Below are 13,629 nucleotides of genomic sequence, written 5' to 3' on the forward strand. Positions count from 1 at the left end.
CTCTTTTGCCATTTTTGTGTAGTTAACTACTGAAACTACAAACTATTTTGGCCCATAAAAACAAAGGAATGCTTTTTCATTTGTATGTTACCATTGCTTCTCTACTGTACTTAAACCCCCTTTGACCAGCCCCACCACCCGTCAGGCAGCCACCACCACACACTTGATGTGCAAAATTGATCATTCTTATTCTTTAACAAATGTTCAGATAAGTTGTTGCATGAAATTGTTACCTGGCTTGCTGAGTAATCTTGCTTGGACTCAATCAGGTGTCTGACTGATGGACGTTATATACAAAACCAAAGCTGACATTATTTGTACTATTTTATTTTGGGGGTTTATGTATGACCTGTGGACAAGTGAGCACCTTTTGCAATAACCTCAATTGATTGGCATTTTTTCCTGGCACATGATTTTTTAATATTTTTTAATTTTGTTATAATTTCATAGCAAATGTACATTGTAAATTTGATCATTTTTTACAGAGTACTTTAACACACTACTGTTTTCTAAGTAGCTTTAATTAGCCATACTAGATTTATCCTTATAGGGTAGCTTTGCTGTCTTTCAATGTCTTCCAGTGTGAAGTAATTGGTAGCTTGCAAAGCTATGCTTTCAAAGTAGCTTCCCCAGCACTGGTTTACACATTAGCTTGATTACTGTTATGCCTGGCAGAAGGTTCTTTCTTGTGGAAATGCAAATTGGTGTTGTTCCTTTCCGGGGTCTTTCATGATTAGCACTGTACTGTCCTGGATATTCCAGCCAGGATGCCAGCATGCTTTTCTCACGTCCACTTGGTTGAGGAATACAAGTCTTAGAAAAATATGAGAGAAATTTGCACATTTGGTACACACACCATCGCATATACACAGCCATACCAAACTAACCCTTTCATAGAATTTTTGTGTTACTGATATAAAGCATGAAGGATAAGGATTCGATTTTTCATAAATTAGGTCCACGGTCCACCTGAAATATTGAACATAAAGATATTCAATTAAAGCATATTCATTTAGTTTTAATCAAATGATTTGGACAAAAGTAGCTTCACTTCTAAAATATGTATACCATCATTAAATACATTTAGGACTAGAATGTGTCAGTGAATCTAATTATTCTGGGAATGTAAGTCTTCTCCACAGACAGATCCTCATAGTGAAAGGTCTTATACTTGGCTCTCTCTGGCTGGACCAGGCAGTGACCTTCAGCCTCCTCAGTCTGTGAAGGATGTTCAGTCTGATTCTCTGTCTTCTGATCATTCTCTTTCACATGGATTAGGGTAGTCTCTGTATGCTCATTCTCTTGTGATGCCTTATTTCCCATTGGTGTAACTCTAGATAACCTCCCACTTGTTTTATTTCTATCCTCATTGGCTGCCATGATGTTGCATACATGCTGCCCATGGCTCGTTGCATTATATGTTATGTCATCATGACAGGCATCATGTTTTGGATCAATAATGTGCCGTCTGCACAACTGGGATGTGGTGGTGTCATCAGGAGTGATGAGACCAGTTTCAGTGTCTGGGCCTTCTGATTTGAAGGTTTGGTGAGATGAACTGGTTTGATCACTTACTCTCTGTCCTCCAAGCTGTGACAGCTGTGGTTTTGGGATTAGATCATTTAGAGACTGAGGTTGAGGTTTATTTGATTGGCATCTGTCGTCTGGTTTGTCATCTAGATTCTTCTGGGAGATAGAGGCCTTACTCTGACATGTTGGTTCATGGTGCAGAAATTCCGTATCAGTGTGGAAAGAAGTATCTGGTTCAGTATGAACAGATTGGCCCTTTATGAGTTCCTTTGAGTCTGTCAGGAGATTCCTCCCATGTAACTGAGTGCACGTCAGTGTTGACTCATGGGGTTGTGCTTTTTCACCGAGGTTAACCTGGCAAGGCTTTGAGTCATGTGACTTAGGTTCATGTAAACACTTTGCAATTCTGTGTTTTACATCATCTTCCCCGATAAACTCTCTAGATTTGTTTTCCAAGTCATTTGATAGTAATGGTGACGGTTTGATGCAGTGATGTGAATCTGGCCTAAGTGGTGTGATAAGTGGTGATTGCTGAAGCGTGTGAGGGGAGATGTGCATTCCATTACCTAAACGTTTCTCTTTCACTTCCTCACCTGAACCTTCACTTGAAGTGACTTCTCCAGGAGCCTGCGTCCTAAAACCTTCATGACTTACAGCTGTATTTAGTGCAGCATCTCCTATCACTAGCTCACGTGTAGAGTTGTTATCAGATAGCTCCTCTGAAAGCTTGCTATCTACATTCTTTGTTGTTGGCTTCTCTGATCCTTGACATCTCCCATGTGTTCTCTGCCTTTTGTCATTCTTTTGTTCTCCTGCTACTAAAAAAGTGACATTCATATCAATATCTTTGTTTTTCCTGACAGTTATACAATTATTTACACTGTGCACTGGACCAATGGTCTCAAATCTCTGTATGGTCGCTAAAACCGAGCCCCTGACACGTGGTTTGGATTCACGCGGCATGGTCCGCATGCGGTTGGTGCTACTCCTTCCCTCTGCAGCAGAACTGGCTGACAAGTGTTTCACCCTCCAACCCCCTACTGTTTGTCTTGTCAATGCACCACTGGAGGCTTGCTTGACAAGGCCACCATACCGCCTGCAGGAGGAAGATCCTAATTTGTACTGACGAGTGAAAGTTTGATTGGGTGTGACCCTCAGGAACTTGGACCGAAGAAGCTGGAATGTGGTTAGATGTCTAATGATACCGCTTCCCTGTGGTCCACCTTTGACACTGCATCTTGGTTCAGGCCTCACTCGGGTCCTCATATCATTTTGGAGGTGGTTTCTGTTGGATAACTCCAGAAGGAAGTACTGTAGAAGGATGTCCAAAACTGCACGCACTGCTGGGTGGGTCGTTCTGTCATGGATAACTCGCCTCAGTGACTTGGCATCAATGGGAGCAGTGATCTCTGCCCACACCCGTCTCATCATCATGGGCCTGTATGACATAAAAGGGGGCTTCATTTTGCTCAAGAAAAGAATAACAATATATTCACCAATGTCATATCATTCACTGAAGTACCCCTCATAGAAGCCAGGGTATTTAGAGATAAAGTTACATCATCTGAACTGAAGGAATTATTGTGTGCTTGGCTTGGAATCATTTGTGAAGTTGCAGGATTGTGGGACAAAAGCAAATGTGCCAAAGCAGGTGCAGAAGAAAGTGTCTGAGAATAGCATAACCTAGAAGCATATGAATGTTTTTTATTAACTAAAGTAAATCAATCAATCACATGCTGTAGAACACTTTTGTAACGCATAACTTTTGATCCTGCCAGGCACAAGCATCGAGCATACTTGAAAAGTTATACCTGTAATATAAACAAATAAATCTGCACTGCAATGGGCCAATGTAAACTATTTCAGACCAATTTAACTATGCTAATCTAACTAGCTGTATATATAAGAACATATTAGAACTTTTTACTTATTACTTTTGTGGTGTTAGATAACTTTCAATTGTGGTTGTTTATTTAGCAGATGCATTTATCCAAAGTGGTGGGGTCAGAAAGAAGTGGGATTTAAGCAAGGAGCTATGAGGTTCTCCAGGAGAGATGTAGTGACTTGAATGTCTATCCCTGCCATGATACATGAGAATATGCTTGGAGCAGGAGTAAATGCAACCAGGGAGGAGAACTCTGTGGGTATTAGAGATCTCAGTCAAAATATCAACTCAGATCTCAGTCAAAACAACAACTCAGATCTCAGTCAAAACAACACTGCACATCTCAGTCAAAACAACAACTCAGATCTCAGTCAAAATATCAACTCAGATCTCAGTCAAAATATCAACTCAGATCTCAGTCAAAACAACAACTCAGATCTCAGTCAAAATATCAACTCAGATCTCAGTCAAAACAACAACTCAGATCTCAGTCAAAACAACAACTCAGATCTCAGTCAAAACAACAACTCAGGTCTCAGTCAAAACAACAACTCAGATCTCAGTCAAAACAACAACTCAGATCTCAGTCAAAACAACAACTCAGATCTCAGTCAAAACAACACTGCACATCTTCCTCCTCTTGCCAACGTTCCATATAGTATTAGTAAAGATATTACTCCTACTACTTCCTGGTAATATGAAAACTCTTACTGCTCCTATTCCCTGCCATCTCACCTCTCTCTCTCTCTTTGGACAGCCGTGGACATCCTATTGAATCTTCTTGTTCTTGTCCCACCAAAGAGTGAAGCAGTTTTTAGATGGTATCTTCAATGCATGGGTCAGTCTTTAAAGACTCTTCAACCAATTTAAATTTTGAAAACTCAAACAATTACACCAAACTTCAAACACTCATTATAAACTTTGAAGAACAATGTTTAAGAACTGGTATAGGTGTATGTTTATAAGCAGTCATACCTAATAGAAGTGGAGAAAAAGCATGACACACACACCCAGAAAAAAGCTCTCCCATCGATCTGCTGTTAAAATGAGCAGAGCATGTATTACATTTACATTTAGTCATGTAGCATCCAAAGCAGCTTACTAAGCCCAATGCTTCCTGATATCTTTTACCGGCCACATGCAGACTCCACACAGAAGTCTCTTCTTTCTCTAGACAATTGCCAACCCTGGCTTTCGTATAAGCCAGACACGTTGTAAGGGAGGAGACAAATCACTGACGGGAAATGAATTAGTGGTTTTGTTACTGGAAGTCCTGCCCTGTATTATAACAAGCCAATCACATTTAGGGAAATGGCATAACTGACGTTTTGCCTCGTCTGAATGCTCTGTTTATATCCCCTGTTACCATCGACTATGTAAAACACCTGAGTGTTTTTGAGGTGCACACACAGAACTGACAGCTAGAGGACTGTGAGCAGCAATGAACTGAATATGACAAAAAGTGTATTGGATTCGAATCACGGACTGTACCTTGATCTTGCTGGCTAGTTGTGTATCTAGCCCACACAAAAAGCAACCACAGGTAACATGATGTCCACTGGAGGTACCCATCCTGATATAAATGTATATCTCCCACTGTATTACAATTTGTACAATTATATCAATTTGGATAAAAGCATCTGCTAAATGAATACATTTAAATGTAAATGTTGCTTAAGTCTCTGTAATGTGGTCTTGCTGCACACTTTCAGAAATCTTGCACCTCTGTACACACACCAGCATGCCCCTACCCAAAGAGCCAGGCCATATCAATCCTACCCAACCATGACAGACAACAGTTCCACCATTACTAATTTAACATGATGGGGGAAAATGTTCAAAATATGGTTTACATATTTCCTTAGGTTAGCTGTATATAATCTACATGGAGACACATTGAAGTGATCAAGACCATAAAAAGTGAGCCACATTATGAAGAACAAGTGTTTATGCAATGTCACATCACTTATCTCTGAAGTCAAAGTTTCAAACGATCAGTGCATGTGAGCACTGTAGTGAAAACATTATCATTGGACAGACTCATAAAAGTATCCTTGTGAGGATAACAAACAGATTTTCAAAATGTGGATTTTTTTTTTCAGCCTAAACTTTGCAGCATTCCTTACATGACCCAATGATGAATCAAAGTAAATACTTTGAGATTTTGTATTTTGTTAAGATGATACATAATAATGCATTCAATCATCCCCTAACTCTCAAGACATCCTGGTGATGTGAGGACAATTTAATGAAAATATATCAGTTACATATTTAGTAGACACTCAAAGATGGTTGTAACAAGACAGGCCAGTAAAGACCGTTCATTTCAACAGCCACAAAAACCTATACTTTACTACTATCTCTATTGTTACCTATTATGCCCATTTTTTTTACTAATATCTCTATTGTTAACTATTAGGCCCATTCTTTTACCTACAGTATTTGCTGTTCTGCCCCTTCTGCTAGAGTATGGTGTAACTGTGTGGAATCTCCATGTGTAAATTCAACAACCAACAACCAACTTCTCAAAGGAAAAATAAAACCTAAGCAGGTTTGAGTATTTTGTCTGCCTCCCAACGTACCATACTGATCATAAAGGTGTCTCTTAAAGGGCAGGAGTGAGTGCTTAACAACTCAATACTGACCAGAAAGGTGTTTCTTAAAGGGCAGGAGTGAGTGCTGAACAACTCAATACTGACCAGAAAGGTGTCTCTTAAAGGGCAGGAGTGAGTGCTGAACAACTCAATACTGACCAGAAAGGTGTCTCTTAAAGGGCAGGAGTGAGTGCTGAACAACTAAGCAAACAGAAATCTAGCAAAACAAATGGGATTATGGGATTGAGCAACGTAGAATAGAGTGCAAGGTGGGAGATGTGAGGGAACACTGTACTGTGTACTTCCAGTGGCTGTGAGGAGAGAGCACTACTTCTCTGTGTACTTCCAGTGGCTGTGAGAAGAGAACACTACTTCTCTGTGTACTTCCAGTGGCTGTGAGAAGAGAAGACTACTTCTCTGTGTACTTCCAGTGGCTGTGAGGAGAGAACACTACTTCTCTGTGTACTTCTCTTTAGCGGCTGCATGGAAGAGCTTCTGTCCTAGTTCTTCCAGCTGCTCACGTTTGTCCAGTGTCTGGTACAGTCCAGCAGGTACTTTTGACAGTCCATACAAAAGCCCATGTAGACAGCCTGCTATTAGACCAGTTGCGCTGCCCTCTCCTGCAGGAGACGCACACAAACACACATCATATACCAACATCATTAGATCACTTCGTGTTCTCATCTGCGTGATAGATAATTGTGTATATTGATACACATTCATGCATATATATGTTTCATTACCTCCATGGAACATCGCTCTTTTGCAGAGCTCCGTCCAGTCAGAGCCTGCAGCCAGGAGAGCATCATAGGCGATCATGGGAGCATCATGCCCTCGCCTCCCTGGGCGTCCTTCGGAGCTCCAGTGTTTATACACCTGAGCCATTGATAGGAAGAGATTATTGAACTATTGAATACAATTTGTTTGTATCCATACATTTTTTTTCATACTATATATACTGTATGTTTTGAAGAATATTCAAACTCCTTAGAATTCCTCCCCCACAAGAATGTATCACATTCATGCCGCATTCATGAACATACAAATGGTCAGCAAGACCTCCTTGTCTGACATTCACACCTTTCATATCTAGGTAGATCCCATACGGTTCCCTTCCGGCCATACCCCATCTTACACCTTGAACTAGACCCCCCAGACACAACCCTTATGTTAAGTTGTGTATTCTACCTTCCTATAACTGAAATGTAACTTGTATGTACATTGTGTTGGAGAAAGAACATCATCGAGGCACCAACCGCTATGTGTGGTGAGAGAACGGAGCAAGGATCATTGAGGAGACATCGCAGCCTTTGACGGCCAACACAGAAGAGAAACTACACTATGGACCATATCTCCTAATCATCTCCTCTCTTTCCATCGTAGCGTGTTGTGTGTGCTTGAGGTCTGTTGCATAGAATAAACCGACACCCTACTCATCAGACCGGCATTCCATCGAGTTCTTTGCTAAATCACACAACCCCAACTAACATCAGAGCTAAAATAGAGGTACGTTGTAATATAATATAACAGTGGTGTTTTCACTGAAAATCTGTCGGAACAGGCCGATCTTTAATTTTGTCTTTCCACTCAGCCGCAATGATCTTTTGGATGGTGTTGATCCAACGATCTTTCAGTATCTTAAATTCAGCAGCTGTTGGGTTTGTATTTTCGTGTGTGTTTGTGTAAAAGTATGACCTTGTCTGTCTCGCTGGCATCATATTCTTTAGGAAAGATGGGCTTCTCTTGTCCTTCTTCTGTAATCCCTCTTTCCTCCAGGTAGAACTGCCACTTGGCCTCAAAGTAAAACCATTTCTCCAGGTACTCTGGGGGAAACCACACATACATACCCATGAAGGGAGACGTGCTAACACGCTAATGACCGGACATGTACACACTCTGAGGCAATGCTCTTGTTTTACAGTCGAAATGATTTGAGTTTAGAATAGAATTCCCAGTAGAAGTACGTAATCATGTTTAACTATGTATCTGTTCTCTCTTGTTCTTTTACCTGCCATGTGACGAATGGTTTTTCTGCAGTATTCCTCAGCTTTAGGAATGACCTTCAGAAGGTCACGACCCCAGCTGGCCACTGGCTTACCCTGTAGAGCGTAGGAGGCAAACAGTGCTGTACACAGAGCACCCAGGAAGCCTGTTGGACAGGAGGGTACAGGTTACACTGAAGCTTAGACATTGATTTAAGTCATCTAGGAGTTTCACTTCAACAGGTACACAACAGACTGTTTCCTGTATATTGTTTACAAACGTTGCTATTGTGTTTCTCTAAATTAGATTGAAAGGGGACAGAGGTCGTTTTCAAAAGCAGGTCAAGAATATGTCAAAAGATAACTCAATATGCAGAATGTTGAGGCTGCCACGAACTTTGAGTTTGGGTTCAAATTTCTCTGGTTTTGAGTTTAACAGTTATAAATATATTCTACACATATATCTTTTTTCGTCTAAAATGTAACAAAGCTCTCCACGCGCTCTTGGTCTTTGATCCCATGACACCTTTTGGAAAGAGAAAGGGTTGTAACCTTATTGTTCTTAATCTAACTCACCTCAGTTGATCCAACTGCCCTTTTCCCTGTCTGCTTGTTTTCCCTTTTGAAACCACCATTGTGTCATGAGTATACTGCTGTGAAATGGCTGCTATTACAGCTATGTGTGGGGATGCTTTAATGGTGAAGATATATTTGTAGTGCTTTGAGTGTCTACAAAAACACTACATAAAACAATTTCTGAGTTAGAAATAGTGTAAATATATCTTGTTTTAATACATACATAGAGAAGCATGCACAGATATTACTCCTCAGAATCACACCCATTTCTCTTGTAAGCAGTTGTGTGCATTTTCTCAATGATGTTAATAATACGACTTCAGCCAACATTTTCATTTCTAGTTCAAGTTGATTCAAATTTCTCCTATGACAAACAACATGAAGTTAAAAGTTATGGATTTACATTAATTCCCTTTGTGGGTTAAAACCCTAATTAATTCCTTAATTAATATTAATCTTTTGTCTGGAGATCAAGTCAAATAAATCTAGGCTAAAAGCCAACACTATTTAAATTCCAAGATTACAAAACCTAAGGTCCATTTGAAATGGCAATCCAGAGTACGCTGGGCTTGCTACTCCACTATGGCTCCACTATGGCTGAGTTGAGAATGTGAAGGGCTGGTGGAAAATGCTGACACTTGCAATGACGTAGAGGTGGAAAGCCCACCTACAGATTTAAGAAACTGAATGGGCCTGGCTACTCTAATTATCTGGGGATACTGATAACAGATATAAGGTACAGACAACTGGATAATAATCAACTCCATTTAAAAGTTTAATATGTGATTACCATAAAATCAAGCCTGATTGTCATTGTGGATTCTCGATTGTCCTCAATGTTTGCCTACAGCGCCTTTCAAAGAAGACAGATATGGCCCTACAAAACGTATCATACAGGTCAGCCTGAATCTTCACCAGCAATTAGGAAAACATTACCTATGGGATGGTTGTGGGTCATCCGACCGGTCTCTATGCTCACTTCAACCAGGCTGTCCAGTCTTTCTGGCTGCCAGTACCGCATACCCACGCATATGGCCTTCGTGGCAGCACCCGAACCAGAGCCTGTAGACACATACATAACATGTAACATAAACAGATATACACATGTACATATATACACATATACAGATATACACATACATAACATGTAACATAAACATATATACACCTATACAGATATACACATACATAACATGTCACATATACAGATATACACATACATAACATGTACACACATACTTTTTCATATTTCCAAGATTTCTTACATTTGTGTCCAGGAACCAGCCTAAACAAACAAGCATGATTGAGTACCTCTTGGACAAACTAAACTAGGGTAAATTACATGATATAGCTCTTGTTTGGTTAAGAATGTAAACCCGAGAGGTGGTCATATAATGAGACTTGTTAAAGTCTGTATGCTTCGTAAATTTAGCTTTTGAATCTGTAATATATTTCAATTTTTATATAACTAAGCATTTCTAGAAAAGCTTCTCTGATTGTTATATGTCATGCGTTTAACAATGTTGCTCATATACTTTGCCCAACCTCAAGGCACTGGCCTCTGACCTTTGTCATTGAAGGGGGTGTGCCAGGCCAGGAGGAAGTTGTCAGGTTTCAGATTGACACAACCCTCTACGGTGCTTGGGTCTGGGGGCCGCCCCTGCAGCAACACCATGGCCTCCACATACTGCTTCACCAGCTCACGGTACAGGTCCTCTAGGCACCAATAATCTGTGATTTAAGACACACACACACACACACACACACACACACACACACACACACACACACACACACACATTACAGAGTAGCACCAGATGTTTGAGGAACTACTTCAGATGCAAACAAACAATCTTGACTCAATTTAAACTGATACTCGTCCTTGATATTTTTAAATAGGTATTTAGATATTAAGGCCACAGTAAAATGTGTAAATCCAGTATTGCTCTGTGGGAACTGGCAACACATTGTGCATTGTTTGAACTTCAAGGACATACACCAAATCAGTCACTATCACTCACAGAGACATGTGGTGAAAGCCTCCTCAGCCTCCTGCATGTTTGGCATGCTTCTCTGATGAGGAGTGCTGTGCGGAGCTAAGTTTAGCTATGATTAACTTCTGCCTGGACGACTTAGTGACACTTTCCAGGCATTAGGTGGTCTAGGGCAGATCCGCTCATAGAGTCCCCTTGGCTCCTACTCATCTATTGTTTCACAGCTCTGAGTTCAGATGAATATAGATGGATGTCCAGACATAGACACAACGCTCTTGGCAATCTGTCATTTCACATTCCACATGTGCTTATGATAAGTCATTGTAAGAGTAAACCTAAACAGTGAGATAGAGCATGGCTTTTTTTGTTTGGAGGGACTAGATTGTGTCAAGGACATTCTAACCAAATAACCATTTGTTTCTTAACAATACCATTTCATAGAATGATGTGATCCAGGTAGGTTTTTTATTTTGCTACCAGGCACCACTGACATTCTGTGACCTGATTTAACAATGCATTTATTAACCACCCGCATTACGCTAGATTTAGTGTAATCAGATCTCTAATCTCTGTCTTCAAGCCATCCAGACCACCACTACACTACAGAGCATTAAACCCAACCAACCAAAGAAACACAACCCATCAGCGTCATTACTGTTATCACATTGTCTCAATCTAGCCCTGGAATGGTTTTACATAGACACATCGACAAATGGAATACGCCTGGAAGTATTTAGTGTACTAATGAGCATGAACAGAAAAAAACAGTCTTGTCACTATTCTAATCCCCATATTGTATATCACAAGAGATGAGCGACACTGATGTACATTTGTTCATGTGTCAACACAACAGAGATCCAATGGTGGGTTATGATGTAGAGCTGTGTTAAAACAGATGCAATGTGACAACAACATATTTGCAGAGGTTGAGTTTAGAGAGCAGAACAACTTGGTGAATAAGAAATATCTGAATAGAATGCATATTTAGGTGTAATGTACATGCTTATGTGCCATACATAACAGTAAAAACAGCAGTACAGATCTCAAAATATAGATATGGAATGAAATTAGAGGACAAGAAGAAAAGGGTCTCCATCATGTCAGTGGTCACCAAAACATCTTTGAAACATTCTGAGGTGAGTAACCTTACGTTGGCCTAATATTGTATTGTACAGTTTTGTTTCATTTAGGTTTGACCTCACCCATGTCCAAAAGTATGTCTTCCTGTATACAGACGAATCCTCACCTGTGACGAGTGCCTCCGCAGTGGTAATGAGCATCAGGGCTCCATCACTAAGAGGCCAGTTTTCAGGGTCCAGTTTCAGGGCCACCAGACCCCCGATGACCACAAGCTCGTCCTGAACCTTTGCTCCAGATGAGCAGCCTTCCCAGCGTCCTTTCCAGTATCCTAGAGCGTCTCCTGCTCCACCTAGCGCCATCCCAGCCCTGAACCTCTCTAAGAAGGGGTCCATCTCCAGCCCCAAACAGCCTCACAGCTCCTGGGTTGGCAGTGACCTCGCGCACTAGTCTGAGAAAGGTCCACAGTCTTCTGTTAGCCCACTCTGATTAGTTGTCCTATATGATATCTAATATTTCAAGTAAGCAGAGGCACTTAAAACAACGAAATACGCTCTGAAGTACACACGTTCTTTACAATGCCTTTCGCTTTTTTGTCTCTCCATACAGCCCTCTCACATTCTCCACTAATGCTCCTCTCTCCTCCAATCCCCACGCCGCATACCCGCTGCTTTTTATAAGCTCTTTGTGAGTTAGGCTGCGATCAGGTGTCTCCTAAAAAGGCAATTCCCATGATATCAGTGACTGCAGAGCAGCCTGTCAGCTGGTGTTAGATTAGGATGCAAGTATGCTCTCTCTTTCCCAAATGCACACACACACACACACCACTCCTCCTCTACAAAAATGTTTACCAATTGTCTGTCTGACTTCAACAAAAGATCAGTCACCCTCTCACTTTCATACGGACAAAGGTCAGCCAAGTGCTATTCCTATATTTGTATTGACTGATAGAGCAGTTTACCAGTGATCTCTCAGTGGAACCTGGATTTACCCCAGGCTATGATGGATCCCCTCTTTTTATCCTCCATGACAATCTCCACTTTCTTACACTAATCTATAGTTTGATGAAAAATTAGCATGTAGGTTACATGTGACAAGATTGAGAGAATATCATTGTCTTTAAAAATCTAAAGTTTATGTGGACAAGAATACCCTCGCTGGTACTTATTTCTGCTAGTTTGCTATCCTGATAATTGATTTTAGTCTTTAAGAAGAACATATTTATGAGGCATTCAGGCAGGCCATTCTAGTATACCTACTCCCTGATTCACCGGCACCACCGTCACTCTCTAAATGAAGGCGGTCCATTTAAGCCAGTCTTCAGCCATTTCAACCACCGCCACTCTCTGAATGAAGGCGGTCCATTTAAGCCAGTCTTCGGTCATTTCAACCAGTCACTCTCTGAATGAAGGTGGTCCATTTAAGCCAGTCTTCGGTCATTTCAACCAGTCACTCTCTGAATGAAGGCGGTCCATTTAAGCCAGTCTTCAGTCATTTCCATTTCACCACCCCCAGCTCCACCTCTCTTCTGTTATTCAAATTATTGTACTGCATGTCCACCTTGTATTTGTCATATTTTCAGCGTTTATTAATGGTCATATATTTTACTTTGCCCTATAATTGTGTGTACTTTTATGTTGTGTTTATGTTGTTTGCTGTATTGTTACATTGTTGTGGTATTTGTGTTTTGCCTCAGTGTTATGTTATTGCTTGAAAGAAAGATCTTATCTGCTGCTGTCATGTTCTTTGGAGGGGGGTGGGGTGGGATTTAAAGCTGCTGATAATGAGCATATACACTTATGTTGTGTGTATAAATGTGTATGTAGGTTGTTAAAGCTCATAAATGGTAGTCCTGAGGCTGTGCAGTGTATTTATAGCACAGGAACTGCCTTAAAATCTCTGTCATGCCAGCATTCTTCCACGCTATCTATCGGAAAGAGGGTGGATGTGAGATTTGGCTAACATAATCTTTCCCCCATTACCAGCTGTCT

General features: G+C 40.8%; 1 protein-coding gene across 2 annotated transcripts; it reads right to left on the bottom strand.

Annotated features, from left to right (window-relative positions):
- Positions 1-3,214: 3,214 nt before the first annotated feature.
- On the bottom strand, positions 3,215-12,533 carry adprhl1 (ADP-ribosylhydrolase like 1). 2 transcript variants are annotated; one of them, XM_012823276.3, is made up of 8 exons: positions 11,808-12,533; positions 10,134-10,298; positions 9,504-9,629; positions 8,018-8,158; positions 7,705-7,832; positions 6,753-6,885; positions 6,435-6,629; positions 3,215-6,393 (listed from the first exon to the last, which is right to left on the bottom strand). In XM_012823276.3, the coding sequence occupies exons 1-7, from the start codon at positions 12,031-12,033 to the stop codon at positions 6,460-6,462; spliced, it is 1,089 nt and encodes a 362-aa protein (XP_012678730.2). In that variant the 5' UTR covers positions 12,034-12,533; the 3' UTR covers positions 3,215-6,393; positions 6,435-6,459. The 2 variants fall into 2 exon arrangements, with proteins under 2 accessions (XP_012678730.2, XP_042558847.1); XM_042702913.1 differs by having other exon boundaries at positions 3,215-6,629; positions 11,808-12,532.
- Positions 12,534-13,629: the final 1,096 nt, after the last annotated feature.

Source organism: Clupea harengus, chromosome 21 (genome assembly GCF_900700415.2).
Source record: "Clupea harengus chromosome 21, Ch_v2.0.2, whole genome shotgun sequence".
Taxonomy (NCBI): domain Eukaryota; kingdom Metazoa; phylum Chordata; class Actinopteri; order Clupeiformes; family Clupeidae; genus Clupea; species Clupea harengus.